The sequence below is a fragment of the Camelus dromedarius genome, chromosome 14, assembly GCF_036321535.1.
Source record: "Camelus dromedarius isolate mCamDro1 chromosome 14, mCamDro1.pat, whole genome shotgun sequence".
NCBI classification, from domain to species: domain Eukaryota; kingdom Metazoa; phylum Chordata; class Mammalia; order Artiodactyla; family Camelidae; genus Camelus; species Camelus dromedarius.
The window spans coordinates 33,172,133-33,190,314 of record NC_087449.1 but is presented as its reverse complement, the minus strand read 5'-3'; the positions used below and the strand labels follow the sequence as shown (position 1 = coordinate 33,190,314).

General features: G+C 41.0%; 1 protein-coding gene across 1 annotated transcript; it reads right to left on the bottom strand.

Annotated features, from left to right (window-relative positions):
• Positions 1 to 2,062: 2,062 nt before the first annotated feature.
• LOC105092971 (cytochrome c oxidase assembly factor 7) lies at positions 2,063 to 12,705 on the bottom strand. The gene is made up of 3 exons (XM_031465145.2): positions 12,527 to 12,705; positions 9,779 to 9,919; positions 2,063 to 3,336 (listed from the first exon to the last, which is right to left on the bottom strand). Exons 1-3 carry the CDS (start codon positions 12,630 to 12,632, stop codon positions 2,888 to 2,890), a joined length of 696 nt encoding a protein of 231 aa, XP_031321005.1. The 5' UTR covers positions 12,633 to 12,705; the 3' UTR covers positions 2,063 to 2,887.
• Positions 12,706 to 18,182: the final 5,477 nt, after the last annotated feature.

Below are 18,182 nucleotides of genomic sequence, written 5' to 3'. Positions count from 1 at the left end.
TCCATCCTCCTCTCACTCCGACATGGCTCTTTAACCCATTTTCCACACTACGGTGATCTAATTTCCCAATGTGATCATTTCACTCTCCCACTTAAAACCTGTCAGTGACTCTGCATGACCCATAAGATAAACTCCAAATCTCTAGATCCACCATCCTTCCACTCCCTCTCTGGGACTCTTGCTTCCCTTTCTTTCTCACACCACTGAGCACTGCACTGTGAGATTTTAGTGAGAACACTGAGAACACAAACCACCAGTCAATTATGAGACTTCTTCCCCATTAGACCATCAGCCTAAGCTGGGAATGGAGGAAAAATGCTGGAAACAGTTGCTAATGATGACTCAAATGCCTGTTGCCCAGAATACAGTAATGATATTGCTTGCTGTGACCAGAGTGTGAAAATTCATTTTCAAAACTTGCCTCAAAGGTTGCATAAAAGTGAGAAACTCAACCAAGCTGGCTCTTGTCAACCTATTCCCTCTCACAGCAGCCTGGGTATGAAATGACCTTGGAACCTGCTGGACTATATAGTGTTATTCTCTGCACTTTAATAACTGTTGTGAAATGTAACATTTGGACTCTGTTAATGCTCACTCCATTGTTCCCAGCCCCATCTCAGTATGAGATGAAGGCTAGCACCACAGGTCTCAGGCAGAAATTGGTCCATAAAAAAACAACCCAGCACATCTGCCACCAAAAATCAACTTAACCTAATTCTTCAAAATTACAAAACCCACTGTTCAACTGAAAAGATGTGATTCTTAAAAAACAGTGAAACAACACTACTGGGACAAAGAATGCTGGTAGGTGGTAAAGGATAGTGAGGGGTAACTTCTGCTATGTTCCAAATTGCATTTCATGAGAACATATTACCTTTATAATCAAAAACTTTAAATCCTGCACTTCAGAAACAAAAATGTTTAGTTTTTTTAATTGTGGTAAAATACACATAAAACTTACCAGCTTAACCATGTTAAAATATACAGTTCAGTGATGTTAAGTACAGCCACATTTTTGTTCAAGTTAATCTCCAGAACTTTTTCATCTCGTTAAATTTAAACGCTTTACTCATTAAACAACTACTCATTACCCCCTCCCCCCAGCCTGTGGCAACCATCATTCTACTTTCAGTCTAAGGGTTTAGGTATTTATGACGTTAGATACCTCATCTAAGTGGAATCATACAGTATTTGTCTTTTTGCAAGTGGTTTATTTCACTTCAAGTTTCATCCATTTTATAGGATGTGTCAGAATTTCCTTTCTTTCAAGGCCAGCTATCATTATATTGTATGTATGTGCCACATTTTGTTTATCCATTCACCCATCTATAAACATTTGGGTTGCTTCCACCTTTTGGCTATTGTGAATGCTCCTACGAACACGGGTGTACAAATATTTCTTGGAGGCCCTCCTATCAATTCTTCTGGTTATGTACCCAGAAGTGAAATTGCTGGATCAGATGGTAATTGTTTAATTTTTTGAGGAAATACCATATTGTTTTCCATAGTGGCTGTACCATTTTACATTCCCACCAAAAGTGTACAAGCTTCCAATTTCTCCACATTCTCACCAACACATTATCTTTTCTTTTTTTTGATAATATCCATCCTGATGCGTGTGAAGTAATTATTTCATGTGGTTTTGATTTGTGTTTCCGTAAGTGATGCTGAGAATTTCTTCATATGCTTGTTGGTCTATACTGTTTATTTTAAACACAACAAAAGCTACTTTACATTTAAACAATAAACTCACTTTTTAAAGTTCTTCTCTGCTCTTGGGAAAGTCTCCCTCCTCTATCAACTTGAAAATCTGTGCTTACAAGTACCTTCATCCACACAGCACACCTTCCTTCTAGGACAGCTGCAAAACTGGAAGCCCAAAAACAATTAAGTGGTGACAGAAGTAACGATCCTGTTATCAACAGGAAAATGACAAGCTCGCCCCCTAGTGACAAGTTAAGAAGATAACAGAGAAAGCAAACATAAGAAAAGGCCCGACCACCACAAAGAACATAATCTCTACCCTACCCAGGATCTGGAGAGAACACTAACGACATAAATCATTAATCAATCAACATATTTTATTCACAGGGACAGTTAAAAAGGCTCAGTTTTTGAGGGACAAAATGTGTCATAAACCACTTGCTTACAATTCCCTAGTTGAAATTACCTTGGGAAAAATCTGCTTCCTCAGAGTGGGAAGCAGTGCCAGGTGAATGGACTGAGGATGTTGATTTTCAGCATGTGAATGCCTCCACTACAGGAAGGCTCACCTGTCATTCTCTTTAGCAACCCTGAAGCATAACCACCTTTAACTTCCACGTCACATGTAACTCCCAATCTCTGAATTTATTGGAAGATCTGACTCTAAAGGCAAAAAGGAAGCCCATATCAATGACTACATAAGTCAGAGGGTGGCAGTCATGACTATTTAACTGCTCTTAGCTACTGAAACCCTCTATTATGTAAACCAAGATAACCTTTTCAAGCCCTCCCAACCAAAACGATGATGATGATCATGTCTGATTCCTTCAGGCCCTGGGGCTGCTAATTTTTCAACTTCCTCCTCATTGTCTCTCCTCCCCACCCCCATAGTCTCCATGGCTCACTGGTATGCTGTTTTTCAGAGCTGCAAGAAATCTGACAACCAAAATCCCATAAATGTGGATGTCTTCACAGAATAGTCCAGATAAAGGAATACTGACTGAAATAAACATTTCAGACTACATCCCAGTAGGTAACACTCTGGGGCAACGAGTCTATGTAACCAGAGTTACCGATATTAAGTCCCAAGTCTTCCTGCTCCAGCAGGCTGACCTCCAAGGGCTGCATTAGAAATAGGAGGTGCCAGCCTCAAGCTGCCTGTTGCACAGGAGGGCAGGCCACACTACCCAAATGTTAAAGGCTGGACATTTTTCTGCTGTTCTTTGTGCAGCTGCCGGGCCCGATTTTTCAGCTCCTCAGCCTTGGCTTCGTCCTTATCAACACCATCCCCCAGCTTGTACATGCGGCTGGCGTTGGCACATGCCCAGACATGGCCCAGGTCGCAGGCTTTCAGTGAGTATTTACATGCCAGGCCCATGTCCTTGGGGAAGCCGGGGGCGCCCTGCAGGAACATGGCACTGAGGTTGAAGCAGCTAGGGGCATAGCTGCCATCGCAGGCCCTTGTGTAGTAGTCCCTGGCCCTCTCCAGATTGGGCTGGCCATCCTCATTGACCTGTCCATCGTGTGCTAGGAGACCAACATTATGGCAGGCCTCCACAGACTTCTTTCCGGGCTTCTCACATGCCATCAGAAAGCAGCTGGAGGCAGCTTTCAGGTCCTGGGTCAGCCCACCTGGGAGGAAGGGAAAAAAAAGTCAACCCAAGCCAGGGCAGAACTTGAATGTCTCAGGCCAAAGTTAGGAAACAATTCCTAAATAAAGTTGATACACTTTGAGTTAAGGCAGCATGAAAGGAAGGTGGCCTGGTAGAGTGTGCAGACCCTCCAGCTTTTTTTAGCCTCAGGATCTTTTGTTCAAATGGGATGGGGTACAAGGAAGCCCTAACAGGTAAAAGGGGTGAAAGGATGATAATATCCACCTCTGGGAGTTACAGCAAGATCACAGCATCTTACAAGCACTTCATTAAATGCTCATTAATTTAAATATATACTGAATGTATACTGTTTGCCAATTACTGTGCTAGGTTCTGAGGAACAAACAGTACCGTTCCTGCCCTTGTGAATCTTATGGTCTAATGAGTGACATTACACAACCACACAAATAAATGCATCAAGTGTGACACGCATGTGGAGAAAAAGCACAGGATGCTACAAGAATGTATCACGGCTCTGAACTAAACAAGGAGGTGAGGTCAAGGAAAGTTTCCTCAAAGAAGTGACATCTGAGCTGTGATATAATGAAAAAAAGAAAAAGAAATAATGGAGTGAGAGGGGGAAAAAAGGAGGAAAAGAAAACTGCTCCAGGCAGCAGGAGTAGAATACAAAGAAAAAAGGAGCCCAAGTGCTAGAAATCAGAAATCACTAAGGAAGGGAGGCTGGAGAGGCGGACAGGGTCTGACGGGTCTCATTAAGGATCTTCTACTTAATCCTTAGGAGCAATGGGAAACCGCTAACGGGTCATTCTAAGCAGAGGTAATGACAGAGCTCACTTTTTTCTTTAGGTTTGTTTTTTTCTCCTCAGTGGAACATCTCAAACTCTCACTCTCAAAATCCCCCATTCTCAAAAATAGAAACATTTTAGCTATTTCAGCATTAGCTTTTAAAGAAATCACTCCAAATACACCACCTAGAAATAACCATCATTATCATTAAAAGAACACCATTCCAGTCATCTTTGTAGCATGTGTTCAGATTAAATGTTGCCTGGCTGAATGGATAGCCAGACAGAAGTATAGCTGACCCTTGAACAATGTTGCGATTAGGGACGCCCACCCTCTACACAGTCAAAAATCCAAGAATAACAGAGCCAGTCCTCCCTAAACTCGGTTCCTCCACATCCGCAGATTCAACCAACAGAAGATCGTGTAGTATTACCATTGTGATTGTTACTGAAAAAAAATCTATGTGTAAGTGGACCTGCATAGTTTAAATATCCACGGTGTTCAAGGGTGAACTGTACTTTGCAAAACTTGATTACACATGCTATTTTTTTTAATTGAAGTATAGTCAGTTTACAATGCTGTGTCAACTGCTGTACAGCACAATGTTTCAGTCGTAGATGTACATACATATATTCCTTTTCATATTCTTTTTCATTATGTTACTACAAGATATTGAATATAGTTCTCTGTGCTATATAGTAGAAACTTGTTTTTTATATATAGTAGTTAATATCTACAAATCTTGAACTCCCAATTTATTTCTCTTCCCACCATCTTCTTCCCCTGGTAACCTTAAGTTTGTTTTCTATGTCTATGAGTCTTGTTTCTCTTTTGTAAATAAGTTCATTTGTGTCATTTTTTAGGTTCCACACATAAGTAATATCATATGGTATTTTTCTTTCTCTTTCTGGCTTACTTCACTTAGTCTGACAATATCCAGGTCCATCTATGTTGCTGCAAATGGCATTATTTTATTTTTTATGGCTGAGTAGTATTCCAGTGTGTGTGTGTGTGTGTGTGTGTGTGTGTGTGTGTGTGTGTGTACACCGCAACTTCTTTATCCAGTCATCTTGTTGATGACATTTAGCTTGTTTCCATGTCCTGACTATTGTATATAGTTCTGCTACGAACACTGGGGTGCATGTATCTTTTTGAATTAGAGTTCCCTCCAGGTACATGCCCAGGAGTGGGATTGCTGGATCATAAGGTAAGTCTACTTTTAGTTTTTTGAGGAATCTCCATACTGATTTCCACAATGGCTGCACCAAACTACATTCCCACCAGCAGTGCAGGAGGGTTCCTTTTTCTCCACACCCTCTCCAGCATTTATCATTTGTGGACTATTTTAATGATGACCATTCTGACTGGTGTGAGGTGACACCTCATTGTAATTTTGATTTGCATTTCTCTGATAATTAGCGATACTGAGCATTTTTTCATTCGTATGCTATTTGTAAATAAAAAATGTAACTGATTTTACTTGAATTTATCATTAAGAAAACCAAACTGAAGTGAAACTGAAGAAATTGCTAAACTTCAAATGAATATTGCTTCAACAGAGAAATGTCCTAAATGAGTCCCTAGAGTTATAAAGAGATTATCAAAAATTAAAAGGCTAGAGTCACTGCTTGTATGTATTTAACCAAATTTCAGACACTATTTATTCACAACTACAGAAGATAAGGAGGCTGTTACCTCACACTTCCTCCCACCTCTCTTCCCCTGCCTTTGACTTTTTGTCAGATGTTATTTCAACTTAGGGAGACACACAGCACAGTGGTTAATGAAGCCTGGGCTCTACAGCCAGAAAACCCAGGCTCCAGTCGTGGCTCCATTGCTTGTCAGCAGCATGACCACAGACAAATTACTTAACTTGCGGGGAGGTGGGGGTGTGATTAGAGGTTTGGGAGGGGGTGTTGGATATTATTTTAATGGAGGTACTGGGGATTGAACCCTGGACCTTGTGCATGCTAAGCACACATTCTACCACTGAGCTTATTACTTAAACTCCACAACCCTTAGTTTTCCCCATCTGTGAAATAAGGATTATAGTATCTAACTCACATGCCAGAAGCTTACAAGTGTTATTACAAAGAGCTCGGTATATAAGTGCTTAGTAAATGCCATAAATGTTTATATATTTACATTCTATTCAGTAACCGTAACTAGCCCAATATGTATTCTAAATGGATTCTGCTCAACAGTCTTTTCGTAAGAGTTTCTCCATTCCTGAATTATTTTTCTTGATTTACCTCTTCACTGGTTATCAGATAGATTTTTCTAGGAAAACTCGTAAATTGTATATCCCTGAGTTCTTTCAGTTTTGAGAATGTATTCCTGACACCTTTCCATTTAAACAGTACAGAGTTAGGTCTTGCTTTTATATCCAGCCTGTTAATCTATGCCTTTTACTGGAGTATTTACTTACATTGAATGCAATTATTGATATAGCTGGGTTTAAGTCTACAATCTTATTTGTTTCCCATTTGTCCCAAGTGTTTTTGGTTCTTTCTTTTCCCTTCTTACAATTATTTTGAATTGTATACTTCTAATAGTCCATTTCATTCTCATCATTGGTTTTTTAGTATACTTCATCACCGGCTTATCTAGTGATTATAATATGTATCCTGAACTTAGTACAATCTACCAAGAATATTACACCACTTCACATATAATGTAAGAACCTTGTAACAGTATACTTTCATTTACCACATTTCAATCCTTTGTACTATTGCTATTACTTCTAAGTATACTACCTTTTTGTTTTAATTCTATATAGTATAAGCCCCATAACACACTACTGTTTTTGCTTCAGTCTTTTAAAGTCATTAAGAAATAAGGAAAAATATTTATGTCTTAAATTTATGTGTATATTCTAGGGCACTTTATTCTTTTGTATGGATCCTAGGTTCCATCTGTTACCATTTTCCTTCAACCCAAACTATTTAATTTTTCTTATAGTTACAAGAAACAACTCATTCACTCAGCTTTTATCAGAAAATGAATTGATTTCATCTTCATTTTTAAAAATATTTTTACTAAAGTAAAATTCAAGTTTGACAGTTCTTTCCTTCAGCATTTAAAAGATGTTGTTCTTTGTCTTCTGGCTTGTGTTGCCTCAGATAAGAAGTCAGTGGTTACTCTCGCCACTGCTCCCCTCAATGTGTCTTCTCTGACTGCTTTTAAGATTTTCTCTTTACCTTTCACTTTCAGCAAAATGGTAATAGTGTGTCTAGGTGCGGTTATCATTACTTATCTGCTTGGGTTCACTGAGCCTCATGGACCTGTGGAGTAATATTTTTCATCAAATTTGGAGATTTTGTACTATTATTTCTTCAAATATTTTTTTCTGCCCCAATCTCTTCTATTTCTGGATAGATTAAGGGATACTGAAACCCATAGGTTGAGGCTTTGTTCTTTTCTCTCAGTGCTTCACTTTAGATAACATCTACAAACCTGTCTTCAAGTTCACTGATCTTTCAAATTCACTAATTATTTTCTTCTAAAGTACCTAATTTGCTGTTAAGCCTGTTCAGTGAAATTTTCATTTCAAATATGTTTTTCAATTGCAGGATCACATTTGGTTCTTTTTAATACTTTCAATTTCTCTGATGAGATTTCTCATCTGTTCACTGTGTCCATCTTTTACTTAAACCTTTAACATATTATTCACACTTGTTTAAAAATATTTGACCATTAATTCCAACATCCCTGTCACACCTGAGTCTATTTTTATTGACAGCTTTTTTGTTTTGTAATTTCGTATTTTATGCTGAACATTGTACATAATACTTTGTTCAGTCTGAATTTTGTTGTACTCATTTACAGACTGCTATATTCTTGTTTCTCTTCAGATCGCATAAATCTCTTGCGTTTTACTAAAAACTGTTGAGTTTAATTCTGGCAGATAGCTAAGTTACTGGTGAATCAGCCTGATCCTTTTCAGGATTGTTTTTAAGTTTTGGAACCTTTCCGGAGTCTCAGGTGAATGTCTGTGGTATTTAATGAGGTCTCTCCACTCTGGCTGATGGAATTCAAACCATTCCCAAAACGCTGTGAAATCTCTGGAAACTCTTCTCAGTTCACAGCTCCCTAGTAGCTTTTCACTGCAAGGTCTCTCAGAATTCCCTGCTATGTATGTGCTGTTTAACATTGGGCCAAAGACGTAAATAAGAGCACCCCGTGTGGATATCTGGAGCTCCTTCTCTGCATAATTCCTTCTCTGGTAACTTGTCTGGCAAACTCCAGCAGCCTTATCAGTTCAGCAAGATTATCATACTTTACTTGCCTTCCACCAATCTGTGCCTAATCTGGAAACTACCTCTAGGCAGAAAGACAAAGCAATCATGGATAGGGCTCATCTTTTGGGTTTCCCTTTTCTCTGGGATCGTAGTACTACACTGTTTTCCAATGTCTTGAAAACATTGTACAACAGGTGCTTTCTATATTTTATCGAATCCATGGTTTATATCCTTAAAAGTTCATTTTAATTGCTTTATGGAAAGAAGATTGGGGACCTGCATTAATCTCTTAAATATAATGAAGCAGGAGAGGAAGGCAACCTGGGTTAAGTGTGGCAGCAGGAAACGGAGAGACACAACAGATTTGAGACATATTCTGGAGATAAACTGGCCATGAGCTACCAGGTAGAGAGAGACACCACTTGCTAAACTGGAAGACAACAAGGGTATAATAATTTGGGGAAAAAAACAGTTAAGAGTGGTAGAGCTTGTGCTTAGCATGCACAAGGTCCTGGGTTCAATTCCCAGTACTGCCACTAACAAAACAAACAAAAGACATCCATTTCATCAAACTTTCACTGAACGGCCTTCTAACTAGGCTTCACTGGGCACTAGGAACAAGGGATGAATGAATCATATTCTCAGGCAGCTCAAGATTTAGTGAGCAAAAAAAAAAAGCTGCCTGTCTAAGGTTATACTCCTTATTCGTGGTGGTTTTAAAATATGCCCACAAATTCCTGATATTCCTTCCTTCAAGAGATGGAACTTAAGTTCTCTCCAATTAATGTAAGCTAAATTTACTGGCTCACTTCTAATAAATAGAAATGAAACGCATGTGACTTCCTGGTGTAGGTTATTAAAGACACTGTGGATTCTATCTTGCTCTCTCTTTCAGACCACTCACTCTGGAGGAAGCCAGATGCCATGTTATGAGGACACACAAGTACCCAGGGAGAGAGCCATGTCACAAGGAACTGAGGACTCCTGCTAACAGCTGACAAGGAACAGAAGCCTTCACTGACAGCCATGCGAGCAAGCCAGCTTAGAAGTGGAAACTCCAGCTCCAGCCAAGCCTTCAAAGGACTACAGCCCTGGCTCCCTGGCTAATGTCTAGACTGCAACTCACTGAGAGACCCTGAGGCACAGAGCTCAGCTACTCCCAAATTCCAGGCCCACAGAAACTACAGGAAATGATAGGTTTGTTGGGATAATTTGTTAAATAGATAACTTAAAAACTACTCACTACCAACTGCAATTGGGACATGAAGAGAAAAGACAGATGGAAAGGAATTAATTATTGGCCCCTTTCTCTCTGCCAGGCACATGCTGAGGCTTTTACCTATATTCTGTGAAGTGGACTCAGCATGAGGCTCAGGATGTGATGCCAGCACCACCATCAACCATGAGGACTGAAGAAAGTAGGCCCCTCCTTACCTTTTCCAGTCACATAATAGGCCCCCAGTTTATAGCAGCTATCACTGTGTTTGTTCTCTTCACAGTTGAACTTCAGCACCTTGGCAGCCTCATCAAAATTCTTCTGGATCCCTTCCAGATAGTCTACCAGCCGATAGCAACCTGGGAGGAAAAGGCACAAGCTGTTCTTCATGTCTGGGGCAAGCGGGGGTGGGAGGAGTCCAGGTGTGCCTTTTACTTAGGACCAGCCTCTCTCCTCCTGAGGCACGGCAAGGTGACCTCACCACAAAGAATGCAGGTGGTGTACAGCCACTCCTACAAATGGCATTGTCCACCCTAAGTCTGGGACCGAGCAATGTACACACTGGGGAGACCTTGGCCTCTGCACTGGCTTCACTATTCCCCAGCCCTTCTGGTGGAGCCCTTCTGCTCCTTGTCATCCAGGCCCAAAGACATACTTACTTCCACGATAGAAACTTTGCTAACTTTGAGAACTTCTCAGGAATTTCAGCAGTAAAACACTGAAAATCAACAGGGCTCATGGGTTAGTAGCAAGAAAGGGGTGCTTTGACAACTATGCCTTAATCCTTGGCCAGGCTGGTAACATGAGCCCAAAAGAAAGCCCAAAGAAACAGTCAAAATGGCAGCTACCAAAGGAGTTGGAAATAGACTCGGCCTCCTTGGCAGTCTCTAGTCCCAGCAAGCCTCTCCTTAATATCTCTCCTCTCTGTCCCTTTTCTTCATCCACAGTAACACCCATCTCTCATTCATTTTCATTCAACTAATATTTGAGCATCTATTTGCATCAATGTATCAGACTCTGTTTTAGTTGCTGGGAATACAGTCACTTCCCCTCCTAAAAATTACATTCTAGAGGAGGAAACACAATAAACAAGTAAATAGGTGAACAAGATGCATTCAAACAGTAATAAATATCATGACAAATAAAGCAGGATGATAAGACAGTTTGTTGTGCACGTTGGGGGGATGGTTAACATAGATTGGGTGATCAGGGGGCCTCTCGAGGACTGATATCTGAGCTGAGACATGAATAACAAGAATGAACTAGCCATTTGAAGACAATGAAACGGGGAGGAGGCAGAAAGTCCCGGGCACAAGGAACAGTAAATTTTAAAAAAATCCAAAGGGAAGGAATAACCTTGGCACAAATAAGGTATAGCGTGGCTGGATCCAGGAGGAAAGGGGCAGGAAATGAGGAGGATAAGGCAGGGACCAAATCACAGGGCCTTGGAGAAGATAGGAGGGAATTAGGATTTTATATCAAGTCAATGGTCAGTGGTTACTGGAGGACTTTTAAGAAGGGAAGTGACATGATTCAATCTATATTTTTAAAAGGTTACTTTAGTGTATATGTTTGTGTATGTCTGGATGAATATGGTGGAAGTTAAGTGTGAGGGGACATGCTCCAGCACTGATAACAACAAATGTGTTATTTTTGTTATTTAAAAATCTAATAAACATTTAATGTAACAAAATTAAAATTAAAATACTAGTCTGTAAGTAAAGAACAGATTTTTAAGGGAGTGAAGGTGTAAATGGAGAGTCATATTAGAAGGCTATGTCAGTAGTCCATTGAGAAATGATTTTTGAAGAAGTAGCTATAGTAACTACAGCCTCCTCTCAGGCTCTTTCTAAAGTGCCCACCTTTCCCCACTGCACTGGTCGGTGTATCTCTAGAGTCCGAAAATATGCAGGGCTCTCCACAGCTTACAGGATACAGTCCTACTACAGCTTTACCCTAGCATTCCAGGTCTGACACACTTCGGCCCAGAGCCCTCTTATTCCTGAAGACATTTTCATTTCAACCTTCCAAATACAGCATCATCTTCTCTCCCTCGGCTCCATTTACTCAACACTATTGTCTATTCCTCCTGACCTCTTCCAGAAGTTTCCCCCAGCCATCCTGCTCTCAGTGACTCCAACTCCTGTGAATTCTCTCTACACTTAAGACGTGGACCAGCCCTCGAAGAATAACTCTAGGTTCTGTTTAAGCCATCCTACTGCAGAGCAAATCTGTATAGTCTGGTCAGCTTCAAGCTAGACTGCAAGTTATTAGAAGGCAAGGCCACTGCCTCTTTTTTTTCTTCTTTATAAAAATAAAGTAGGAAGACGAAAACTACCCAAAGGTACTGGCTGTTTTGGGCGGTCTCTTCTGGACATCATCCACCCACACTGAAGTCAACCCAATGTTCCCAGAACACAAGGGCACACTCATGCCTCAGAGCCTTTTTACTAGCCGGTACCTCTGCCTGGCATGGCTCTCCCTTCCCTTCAATACTTCGTTCAAATGCCACTTTCTCAATGATTCTCCTTGGTCACTCCATTTTAAATCGCCCTCCTGATACCCTTCAGTCAATTCTTTTCCCCATTGCATCTACTAATTTCTAACACACTATTTCATCTCTTTTCCTTATGTTTATTGCCCAATTCCCCCCACTAGAATGTAAGCCCCATGAGGACAGGACATTTTACCAGTTCTCTGATGTAGGCCCAGTGCCTCTACCCCAAATGCCCAAACGCTTCTCTTCCTTCCCGCCGGGCCTCCAGGCGCTGCCCCCGCAGAGCATGACCCCGCTGCGAGCCCCTCGTGGAACCCAACACGCCCCTCCCAAACATACACAAGGCCGCCGGAGTCCCACAGACCCCTGACACCTTCCAGATCCACTCTGAGGCCGCTCACGTGCCCGTCCAGCCCCCGCCCCTCCCCCGTCCCCCCACGTGTCCCCAGGCCGTGCCTCCGGCGCTCACCGTCCGGGTCCTTCTCGCGGTAGCACTGGTAGTTGCACTCCACCTCCATGTTCTCCAGAAAGGACTTCACCTGCTCCTCGTCCTGAAAGTCCACCACGCCCGCCATGGCTCCTGCTCGCCCAGCCAAAATCACCCCGCCGCTCTGCCGGCGGCCGCGCCGCACGCGATCACGTGAGCCGGCGGGGGCGGGGCCTGGGAGGGGCGTGCCGCCGAGGTCAGCCCACACCCGCGCGTTCCGAAGGCGGGGCGCCGAGAACGTGGGCTTCGTGGCTGTTCCCGGGTTGTCTGTCTTTGGCCGTCCCGTCTTTTCCTTTGGTCAGATCATTCCTAAAACTGGTAGCAGTCTTGCTGCAGCGCTTTATTTGTGCCAACCTTGTGGCCTTAATGACTCTCTGCCTACAGTCATTTATTTCTCATCTATTCATTCCAGTTCGATAATCTCTAAGCTCCTACCGCGTGCCTCATTAAGTGCTTGGTCCTGGTGACCAAGCTGGGCTCAGCTAGAAAGTATGGTCTCAAAGAGCTTGCAGTTTAGGAGGAAGGCATTTGTTTATTCATTCAACAAGTATTTTGAGCACCTACTATTTGCCAGGTGTAGCTGAACAAACCAATATTCATAAGTCTCTACAAGTGCAATGAAAAGTCTGGTTCATCTCTATTTTTCTCCCAGACCCACGCCCTTCCTCCAACATGAACGACCTAAGGAATGAATGGCTGTGGAACACGATAACTGAAACACAGTAGCTGTACTGGTTGCAGTAGTAATAAGGTTGTAATAGTTGAAAACAGTGCTGAATTTTGTTCCAGATTCTATTCCCTTAATCATATTCCCTTAATCATATTTTAGATACCTCATATATGTGGAATTACACAGTATTTGTCTTTCTGTAACTAGTTCATTTCACTTAGCCTTAGTCCTGAAACAACCTGAGCAGTAGAGGGCGATAAAGAGTTGGGGAAAAGATGGAAAAGAGGCTGGGCCAAGTATGAAGTCACATATTTTTAAATGAAATTTAAGGCCATCAAAAGGGCAGCCAGCTTCTTTTTTCAGTCTTGTCCTTATCTCTGTAGTTTTATTCTCCCCCTCATCCTCATAAATGTTTGCATTTAATTTTTAAAATTATTTTAATTATCCAAGTAATACAGGAATATATCCTTACTGTAAATTAATTTCATGTCTTTCACCTAATAACCCTTTCCAAAAATCATGATACACCTTGTAGACTGTTGCAGAGAAATGGAAGGGAAACTTAAGTGATTTACCCTAAAACACACAGTGAGAGGACCAGAAGAAATCAGGCCTCTTGGAATCCTAGAGTTCACAACAACCATCCGGGTTCCTGGAGGGAAGAATTCAAGAGCATTATAGTGCTCACCTCCTGACTCCAGAGTTGGATTCAACTAATAATATTAATTGGTCACTGATTATCAATTTAGTATTTTAGATACATTACTTCATTTATTCTTCACAGCATTATATGTCACTCAATCAACAAACATTCCCTGGATGTTTAATAATGACTAGGGCTTAAGGGATGCAAAATTGAAAAATGCAAGATTTCAACAAGAAAACATAACTCTTAGAAGAGGAAAAGCACTGGTCAATAAATATATGATGACATGCTTCTCCTAATGATTAAAGGAAGGCAAATTAAAAATCATGTGATCTTTTTCATCTCTTAGAGTAACAAAGATCAGCATCCTATGTTTGTGAGGATGCTGAGAAACCAGCATTCCCATACACGGTTGGTGGGAATATAGATTGATGCCGCCTCTTGAGCAACTTGGTAATATTTATTAACATTTAAAATGTGCTTATATAGTTTGGGGAAGTGGGAGAACATCTATCCTTCAGTGGACTTGTATCCAGAACATATAGAGAACACCTACAGCTCAACAATAAGAAGACAACATTGAAAAAAATAAGCAAAATATTTGAGAAGACATTTCACCAAAGAAGACAAATGGATAGGCAACAAGCACACAAAAGATACCCAGTGTGGGAAAAGCAAATCAAAATCCACAATGAGATACCACTATACAAATACTAGAATGTCTATAATCAACAAGACACACAATACCAAATGTTGATGAGGATGTAAAATAACTGGAACTCTTATACGTTTCTGTTCAGCATGCAAAATGCGGTAGTTGCTTTGTATTTTTGTTTGTTCAAATTTTATTTTGTAATATGAACACTTAAAATGAGATCTACCTTCTTAACAAATTTTTAAGTGTACAAATATATTATTGTTGACTATAGTACAATGTACAGTGTTTTAGCACTTTTAGAGTACAATGTACAGCAGATTTTTAGAGCTGATTAATCTTACTTAACTCAAACTTTATGCCCTTGATTAGTAATTCCCAGTTTCCCCTTCTGCCCAGCCCCTGGCAACCACCATTACAATCTTTGATTCTATGAATTTGACAATTTTAGATACCTCATATATGTGGAATTACACAGTATTTGTCTTTCTGTAACTAGTTCATTTCACTTAGCCTTAGTCCTCAGGTTTCATCCATGCTATAGCATATTGCAGAACTTCCTTCTTTTTTAAGGCTGAGTAGTATTCCATATGTATACATACCATACTTTCTTTATCCATTTACCTATCAATGGACATTTAAATTGTTTCTGTGTCTTGGTTATGTTGTGGCACCAAACTAAAATGGAGTCACTTATGTCACAGACAAAATGAAGATGGTCAACACAGGCACATAAGGGAAACTTAACCTAACCTAACTGGAATTTACAGCTCTTCTCAGAACTCAGCAGAGCACACCAGCCAATCCTCAAACATTAAATCTGTTCATCCCATTTCTAGACTTTGTTCCCCTGACTCAGCTACCCTGATCCAAATAAGAAAGAAGACTGCTAGGCAACTGATCTCCTGAGGAAGCCAAATATCTTCCACATTTACTCCATAAAAATCCCTTAATCTGTGAGCAACGCAGAACTCACTGTTCTTTGCACCCTTGTTTCCTGGCTTGCAGGTTGAAAACCTTGCAATAAACTCATCTTTCTGCTTTGTTTTATTCAGTGTGTGGAGTTTGGTTTTTGACACTGCGAATAGTCAAAACCCAAACTCTGTGAATAGTGCTGCAATGAACATGAGGATGCTAATATTTCTTCAAGAAGCTGATTTCAATTCTTTTGGATAAATGCCCAGAAGTGGCAATGCTGGATCATATGGTAATTCTATGTTTAGATTTTTGGGGAATCTCCATACTATTTTCCTTAGCAGCTGCAGTATTTTGCATTCCCACCAACAGTGTGCAAGTGTTCCAATTTCTCCATATCCTTGACTTGTTTGTTGTCTTTGTTTTTTTCGGTAATAGCCATCCCGATAGGTGTGAGTCAATATCATTTGTTTCTGATTTGCATTTTCCTGATGATTAGTGACTTCTGAGGCATATTTTTATATATTCATTAGCCATTTGAACATCTTCTTTGGAGAAATGTTCCCACACAAATCCCTGGCTCATTTTTAATGTATCCATTTTATAAACAAGAAGTAAAGTGATTTCTTCAAGGTCACACAGCCCGCCATCCTCCCCTAAAGGTTATGTGACAGTGAGCTGACAGGATTCACCCAGTGCGGGGAGATACAACCAATCATGTTTGCTGTGAGGTCACTTGGAAGGCCTGGGATTGGTGCTGTTATGTAAGCAGAGCTGGCTGTCCTCAGCCGCCCGTGCAGCTGCGGGTGGCAGGAGGTTCGGGATGGTTGTGCTTTCCCCGGGTTGCTCTGGGGGCACCAGTTCTCTAACGTCTGCAAGTCCCTTGGGGACCCTCAGCACTGGATGGGTTAGCCATGGAGATGCCCTTTCCTTCTTGCTGTGGCCTATCACCCAAGCTCATGCCCGTGTAGCCTGCAGCGGCTCTCCCTGCATCTCTCCCATGGAAGAAAGGGAAAGGCCATGACAGGTGCCAGTCCTGCTCAGACTTGCGTTTCAGCAGCAGTGATTGCACATCACATAGTCCCCGCATGACCTGGCTGGCCTCAAGCCAGCACAAAGCAATCAGAGACAGACTTCAATGCCTGTGTTTGAGGCTCCCAGGCTGTGCTGCAAGCTGAAGAGGCCCCAGCTTTATAGAAAAAAAGATGGAGGTCCAGAGAGAGGAAGGGGCTTGGCCCAGGGCACACAGCAAGTTAATGACATGGACTCTTCCTTCAGGGCAGAAAATTGAATGGTAACCTTTCCAACTTTATCTTCACCTCCTCCTGACAAATACCCTCACTCTTCTCTGCCTCTGGCTTCTTCTATGTCCCATGCCCATAAAGCATCCTCTGGGTAGCAAGTTTTATCAAGAATAAATAAGGACTTTAGAATCACACTAACCTTGGAAACCCATACTTGCTGTAGGACAGTGGACAAATTGTGTTACTTCTCTGGCCTTATTTTTCTCTTTGCTATGGGATAGTAATCTCTATCTTACAAGAATAAATGAGAAACTGGGAAGCAGTTTGGTATAGAGCAGCGGTTTTCAAAGTATGGTCTCTGGACCATCAGCATCAGAACCACTTGTTAACTTGTCAGAAATGAGTATTCTCCAGCCCTACTCCAGATCTGCTGGATCAGAGTCCCTGGGACCCAGCAATCTATGTTTTAACAAACTCTCCAGGTGATTCTGATGCATGCTAGAGTTTGAGAACCACTAGTATACAAAGACTAAAATCATCGGGTTTGGAGTCAGATAGTTCTGTGTTCTTCTAAAATGTCTTTGTTCTGCTTTTACTATTTGGGAATCCTCAAGCAAAGCATTTCACCCACATGCTACTTAGTTTACTCATCTATGAAGTGGAAGTAATAGTTGAATCTACATAACAGAGTTTTTCATTCATTCAACAAAAATTTTTGAGTGCCTATTATGTGACAATCACTCTTGCTAGGTTCTAGGGATACAACAGTGAACAAAACAGATGAAAATCTCTGACCTCATGTAATGTACATTCTAATGAGACCTTTGAGGTTTAATCAACATAATTATGATAATGTATAAAGCTTAGTACCACACAGGCATATATTTTGCACTCAGCAAATGGCAGCTATTGTAAATGATGGGGAAAGTGCTTGTAAGCAGTGAAATGCTCTATTAGACTAAGTTGTGGACTTCTGAGAATTATCTGATTCATGTCCTTGTCATCAGAATCTAACATAAGACCTGGTGCTGAGTAGGGTTTGGCAAATATTTGATGAGAGATATCAGAGATTCATGATATCTGTCTTATCCTTTATAATTCTTTAGAGCTGACAGCTCAACAATAAGCCACACTCTCCATAAGCCTTCCTCTCCCCATACATTTGTATTTTTCACCTGTTCCAGTTATTGAAAGCTAACTTTCTCCACATTCACATGTTGTGATTGGTCTGAAATGTAGTTGACATATAATAAATCTGTATTGAGTGGATGAATGGATGCCTGAAGGAGCTTAGAAATATTCTGGAAATAGCACTGGGACAGGGATCAGGAGGATTCAATTCTAATTCCTGTTCTGCCACTTCTGTAGTGTTTGGTCTTAGCTAAGTCCTCTTTCTTTTCAGATCCTCAGATGTAAAATGAGACTTACAATCCTTACTCCACCACAATGCTGAGAGGAGACAGACTAACTTTAATTCCTAAGTTTTAAGGATGGTTCACACATTTGTA

Excerpts from the sequence above, each read along its gene's own strand:
- LOC105092971 (XM_031465145.2), bottom strand. The coding sequence starts at position 12,632 with ATGGCGGGCGTGGTGGACTTTCAGGACGAGGAGCAGGTGAAGTCCTTT. Across the intron at positions 9,920-12,526 it reads CCGCGAGAAGGACCCGGACG|GTTGCTATCGGCTGGTAGAC; the intron begins GTGAGCGCCGGA and ends TTTTCCTCCCAG. Across the intron at positions 3,337-9,778 it reads CTATTATGTGACTGGAAAAG|GTGGGCTGACCCAGGACCTG; the intron begins GTAAGGAGGGGC and ends CCTTCCTCCCAG.